The sequence below is a fragment of the Guillardia theta genome (assembly GCF_000315625.1).
Source record: "Guillardia theta CCMP2712 unplaced genomic scaffold GUITHscaffold_438, whole genome shotgun sequence".
NCBI classification, from domain to species: Eukaryota; class Cryptophyceae; order Pyrenomonadales; family Geminigeraceae; genus Guillardia; species Guillardia theta.
In genome coordinates this window covers 1,955-8,211 of record NW_005434247.1, presented here as the reverse complement: position 1 = coordinate 8,211, position 6,257 = coordinate 1,955, and the positions used below count along the sequence as shown (strand labels likewise).

Genomic DNA, 6,257 nt, shown 5'->3' with positions numbered 1-6,257 from the left:
AACCTCCTCCCTCCCCTCCCCTCCCCTCCCTCCCCTCCCCTTCTCTCCTCTCCTCTCCTCCTCCTCCCCTCCCCTCCCCTCTCCTCCTCCTTCATCCCCTCACATCGATCTCTGACAAGGCGATCTTGTACGCTGCTGCATCAGCCGCGATCTTTTCTCGCAGCTCGACAACTTTGTTGTTGAGATCTGGAGGTAAGGAAAGTCAAACCTAAAGCTCCTTGTCCTCGTCCTTCCCTCCTCCTCTTTCTCCCCCTTCTTCCTCGTGCTCGTGCTCGTGCTCGTGCTCGTGCTCGTCCTCTCTCCTTCTCTTCCTCGTCTCTGCTCTCACCGTCTCTCGTATTCATCAGTTGGTGAACTTCTTGCTCCAGCCGCCAGAGTTCTTTTGACTTCTGAAAGAAAAAGAATCAGACATCCACAGTCAAGCCTCTCCTCCTCCTCGTCCTCGTCCTCGTCCTCGTCCTCGTCCTCGTCCTCGTCCTCGTCCTCCTCGTCCTCCTCGTCCTCCTCCTCGTCCCTTTCATCTTTCCTCCTCGTCCTCGTCCTCGTCCTCGTCCTCGTCCTCTTCCTCTTCCTCCTCCTCGTTCACGGTTGCTTCGTCCGCTTCAACTGCTACAGTGCTACCTCTCATACTCGATTGCTCCCTCCCTCCTCTGGAGTCTCGTCGTTGTCCCTCCCTCCCTCCTCTGGAGTCTCGTCGTTGTCCCTCCCTCCCTCCTCTGGAGTCTCGTCGTTGTCCCTCCCTCTTTCACCTGCTCAAGCTCGCTGATTGTGCTCTTCCTCGCCATCTCCAGCGACACGAGGTCAGAATGGCAGCCTTCATAGTCCTGCCGCGCCTGCTGGAGCTCCGCGTCCTTGGTGGCGAGCACGCGAATCTGAAGAATGATGAGGAGGGAGAGAGGAGGGAGGGAGGAAGGAGGAAGGGGGAAGGGGGAAGAAGGAAAGAGAAGGAGGATGGGAGGAGGTGGAAGGCTGTTCGAACCTGTTCTGCGATCTCTTCCTTGAGCTCGCGGTTCTTGGAGGCAAGGGAGTCAACCATCGGTGCCAGTCTCTTCGCGTCTGCTTCTGCTCGAGCAGCTCTCATGATCGCTTCGTCTCGCTCCTACCGTCTCCGTCAACAGCAACTCCTGCCCGCCCCCGCCCCCACCCCCGGCTCTCCTCTCCTCTCCTCTCCTCTCCTCTCCTCCCCTCCCCTCCCCTCCCCTCCCCTCCTTCACCTGCTCAACTGATGACTCAGCTACGATCATGTCATCTTTTGTCTCCCGAAGTTTCTGAGTCAAGTCAGCAGCAGCCCAGCAGGAGTCCAGCTGTTCTACCTGGGTGACTCTCTTGAGACTATCGATCTCCCTCTCGAGGTTCTGAATCTCAAGAGAAGATCGATCCATCGCATCCTGACAAACATCTTATCTCAACTCACCCTGCTCCTCCTCCTCCTCCTGCTCCTGCTCCTGCTCCTGCTCCTGCTCCTGCTCCTGCTCCTGCTCCTGCTCCTGCTCCTGCTCCTGCTCCTGCTCCTGCTCCTGCTCCTGCTCCTGCTCCTGCTCCTGCTCCTGCTCCTCCTCCTTCTCGTCCTCCTCCTCCTCCTCCTTCTCGTGCTCGTACTCGTCCTCCTCTTCAACTTCCTCTGCCTGCTCCATAGCATTCCCCACTATATCCCACCTTTTCCTCTCCCTGCTCCTGCTCCACCCCATCCATCCTCCTGCTCTTTCTTTCCTCTACTACTTCTCTTCTACTCCTCTTCCTCCTCGTTCTCCTGGCCCTCTCCTCTTCCTCCTCCTTTTTGCGTCCTCACCCGTGCACGCCTCAGCTCTCCTTCGAGCTCCTCCTTCTCAGTCTCCAGCTTGTATCCCAGCTCCTTCGCCTTGTTGAGATCCGCGCGGGAGCGGGAAAGCTCCTCCTCTAGGTTATCGTACCTGACAGAAACTCAAACGATCCTCCTCCTCCTCCTCCTCCTCCTCCTCCTCCTCTCTTCCCCTCCTCCTCCCCCTCCTCTTCCTCCTAACCATCATCATCTTGTCTAACTTATCCTCCTGCATGCCCATGGCCTCTCACCGCATCTTCAGCTGGAAGTATTGATCGCCTCCTGGCGATGAGAATTTCACTCCCCACGGAGTTCTTCTTCCAATCGTTCCTGCAGGGCAATGACAACAATGTCCATCCCCCTCCTCCTCTCCTCTCTTCTCGTCTCCTCCTCCCTGTCTCCCTCCCTCCCTGCCTGCCTCTTCCTCCCTCCCTCTTCTCGTCGCTTCCCGTCTCATCTCCCTCCCTCTTCCCTCTCTCCCTCCCTCCTCCCTCCTCCCTCTCTCCCTCGCTCCTCGCACCTTCTCTCTTCCGAGCGTCAGCAGCTGCTGCTCCAACGCGCTCATCTGCTGCCGGTGATTCGATCGCATCATCTCCATGTCCGCCTCGGCCATCTTGAGCGACATGGTCTAGACGCCACGTGAGCGACGGGACGCAGGAGGAGGAGGAGCAGGTAGAGCAGAGGAGGAGCAGGTAGAGCAGAGGAGGAGCAGGTAGAGCAGAGGAGGAGCAGGTAGAGCAGAGGAGGAGCAGGTAGAGCAGAGGAGGAGCAGGTAGAGCAGAGGAGGAGCAGGTAGAGCAGAGGAGGAGCAGGTAGAGCAGAGGAGGAGGAGCATTGGAAAAGGAAGTGGACGAGAAGAGGGCGTGGTGGTGGTGGAGGAGGAGAAACTAGAAGTGAAGAACAAGAAGGGGGGGAGGAGGGGGAGGGGGGAGGTTAGCAGGAAAGGAGATGTAGAGGAAAAAAGGAGGGCCTGACAAGAAGAGCAGCAGCAGCAGCAGCAGCAGCAGCAGCAGCAGCAGCAGCAGCAGCAGACCTTCTCGGAGTTTGCTAGCTGGAGGTTGTTGAGATCTGCTCTGAGAGTCCCCATGTCTTCTCGGGTCCCCGGACTCATCAAGGAAGCCAACGCCTGCTCTGCCTGAACCCGCAGAGACTCTTCCTGCTTTGCCTGATGCAAGTACGTCAGGTAGGTAGCGAGGACAGGGAGGAGGAGGAGGAGGAGGAGAAGGAGGAGAAGGAGGAGGAGGACTAGCACCAGCAGTGGCAGCGGCAGCACTAGCAGCACAGGGAGGAGGAAGTAGAGGAGAACAACAGGGCAGTACCTTCTGGTCGGCATTGACCTTCTCCTGCTTGAGTCTCCTCAGCTCACTCGCCAGCTGCTCTCTCTCCATCCTCCCCAGGTCCACGTCCAGCTCCCCACCGCTCGACCTCCTGCCCTGGTGGAGTCCAGCCCGGAGCTCGTCGACAAGTACCTTGACGTCCTTGCGGAGGACGGAGAGGTTGCGGACGATCTCACTGAAGGCCTCGTCCTCCTCCTCTATGCTCGTGTTCCACAATCTCACCGCCTCCTCCACCTGGTCGACCTGCCCGAGGCCCGTCTGGAGAGCGATCTCCTTCATACTGCGAGGAGAGAGTGAAAGGAGGAGGAGGAGGAGGAGGAGGAGGAGGAGGAGGAGGAGGAGGAGGAGGAGGAGGAGGAGGAGGAAGAAATCAGATAAAGGAGGTGTATAACACCATGGTTTGTGATAGAGCTGGTGCAGGAGCAGGGAAAACTCACGTGGTCAGAAACTCAAACATTTGTTTCCTCCTTGACAACTTCTGTGTTGACATTCTGGATAGAAGAACTTCTTTGGTCCTCTGCAAACCAGTGAAATCAAAAATATTGTCGTGACATAATGATCTCAACTCCATCATCATCTTCTCCATCTCCATCATCATCATCATCATCATCTCCATCTCCATCATCTCCATCTCCATCATCATCATCATCACCACCACCACCACCACTACCGCGACCACAACACAATAACTCACATTGTCTTTGGTTTGTAAAGTGAGGTGAACAAACGATCCTGCAAATCAGCGTCATCATTACACATTGAATCCTCCTGTCCCAATGATATTCATTCGAATTCCTCCCTCGGCTCTCCTCCTCCCTCCTTGACGTCCTTCCACCACCAGCATCCTTCATTCTCCTTCATTTCCTGTCTTCCTCTTCCTCTTCCTCCCACTCTAACTCCAACTAGACCCCAACTTCTCCTCCTCCACTGCCAGAATTACATCTCCTCCTCCTCTTCCTCCTCCTCCTCCTCCTTCTGCTCCTGCTCCCGCTCCCGCTCCCACTCCTGCTCCTGCTCCCGCTCCTACTGAGGAGTCCTGCTCCTCCTGCTCTCACCCGGCAGATCGGATCCTATGAGCGCCTCATGCACGTTGTCTTCGCTGACTTCAATCCCATCGACCTTGACGATCCTGTCGCCCTTGGAGATCTCGCGAGATGAAAGCGCGGGAGAGCCAATGAGAAGGTTCTCAACGACTGTTGAAGATAACATGAGGCCAACCTGCGCAAGTCTCATTACCGTGTCATTATCATCATCTCCATCATCGTTATCATCATCTTCATCGTTATCATCTAAATCATCATCATCATCATCATCATCATCATCATCATCATCATCATCATCATCATCATCTCTATCATCGTCATCATCATCTCAGTTATCATCAACATCTGCTCTTTCTCTCACCGTCGACTTGGTACTGAATCTTCTTCCAACCTCGTATAGACCTTTCCGCACACACAGCAGGTCTGAGTGAACGCAGTCGAGGATCGCCTTGAGCAGTTCTTCGGCTCTGTCCTCCCGCACTTCCGACCCTCTCGGCGATCTCGTCATCTCACGCTCCAGGCTTGCTCGCTTGTTCTGAACGACATGCGCCTTCGTCTTAACAATCACGCGCGGGTAGAACATGACAAGGACAGAGAACAAGAGACGAGGGCGTGAAGAGCTTGAGCAGAAACAAGCACATGATGGAGGTGAGAGAGAGGGACATGTGAAAAGCAGCAGCAGCAGCAGCAGCAGCAGCAGCAGCAGCAGCAGCAGCAGCAGCAGCAGCAGCAGCAGCAGCAGCAGCAGCAGCAGCAGCAGCAGCAGCAGCAGCAGCAGCAGCAGCAGGATAGGCTTCCTCTTGTACCTCAAACAAAGCAGCTACGCTCTGCCTGGGCAACCTGCACATCAGTGACCTAGTGAAGAGGGAAGGAGGTGAGAAACCGTTCGAGCGTTCGTTCTTCGTAGGGGGCAGAAGCTGGAAAGAAGAAAAAAGTGACAGAGTGAAGTGCTCAGACGCGGACAGGTATGCGCGAGGAGGTGAGGAGAGGAGGGGGCAGGGCAAGGCAGGACAGGAACTTCACCCGCCATGGAAGCTTGGTTGGGACTCAGGTAAAAGCTGTTTGCAGACTGACGGAAAGAAAATCAGCCAACACAAGAAACGACCAGAGGAATGGAGGTACATCGCATCGCATCACATGAGATCACGTGGCATCTTATCTTATTGCATTACATCACATCACATCGCAAGTACCTGTGAGACGAGGTCCGAGTGACCGAGACCAGCTGGAGGGCAGCACGAGTCAAAGTGAGAGCAAGGGCTCTTGTTCCTGTACCAGTCTCACTTATGTACATGTCTGCTGGAATGCTCTGATTCTCTTCATGCATGTAGCCCGGCACGTTCATCGGCATGAAACCGCACCTACACCAACTGCAGGTCCTCAACACCCCGCCCTATCTTCATCGTCCCAAGTTCACATCTTCAGCCTGACTACAACAGATCGTGTGCTGCTTTGACGCGGATCCTCACTCTGCTTTCGTCCTCCCCATCCACGAGAGCACTTGCTGATATCTCCTGCCACCTCTCCACCTATTCACCTTCACCCTGTATCTCATCTCCTTCAGCTTTGATCGGAACATCAAAGAAACACTCTGTGCAAACTCTTCGACTTGCGACTCAACTTGTCTCGAAACTTTAGCATCAGCCTTGCAACAAACTCATCCCTTACCATTTCAGAACAAGAAACTGACTAACCCTGCCATTCTGATACATCTCCCCTGTTCTTGCCTCTATTCTTCAAACTTGAGATCATCCATTCTCCGTCCATGGACTGCAAACATCACCTCTTTCTGTTCCTCGGGAGGTCTCTTGCTATCAAGTCCACTTGATCTTGCCGAATTCCAGTCCTGTTAAGCCATCCCTCCGCCTGCCTCTCAGTCTCCTCTTGCCGCAGTGCTCCCGATTCGACCTCAAGTTCCTCCTCGATTTCCCTTTCCTAAACCCCTGCTCCCTCCTTAAGTCCTCCTCCTCCTACTCCTCCTCCTCCTTCTCCTACTCCTACTCCTACTCCTACTCCTACTCCTACCACTGGCCCTCCTCCTCCTCCTACTCCTACGGCTGGTCCTGCTCCTCGGATCCC

General features: G+C 55.3%; 1 protein-coding gene across 1 annotated transcript; it reads right to left on the bottom strand.

The window, feature by feature from the left end:
• Nucleotides 1-103: 103 nt before the first annotated feature.
• GUITHDRAFT_149543 (hypothetical protein) lies at nt 104-5,849 on the bottom strand (the record flags this gene model as incomplete). Its single annotated transcript, XM_005817948.1, has 18 exons — nt 104-186; nt 329-389; nt 750-872; nt 980-1,099; nt 1,215-1,268; nt 1,314-1,388; nt 1,790-1,910; nt 2,100-2,128; nt 2,319-2,426; nt 2,832-2,963; nt 3,118-3,415; nt 3,573-3,652; nt 3,830-3,867; nt 4,191-4,328; nt 4,581-4,798; nt 5,372-5,539; nt 5,708-5,823; nt 5,847-5,849. Coding segments are annotated over 18 exons (1,965 nt in total), but the record flags the coding sequence as incomplete, so codon positions are not given.
• Nucleotides 5,850-6,257: the final 408 nt, after the last annotated feature.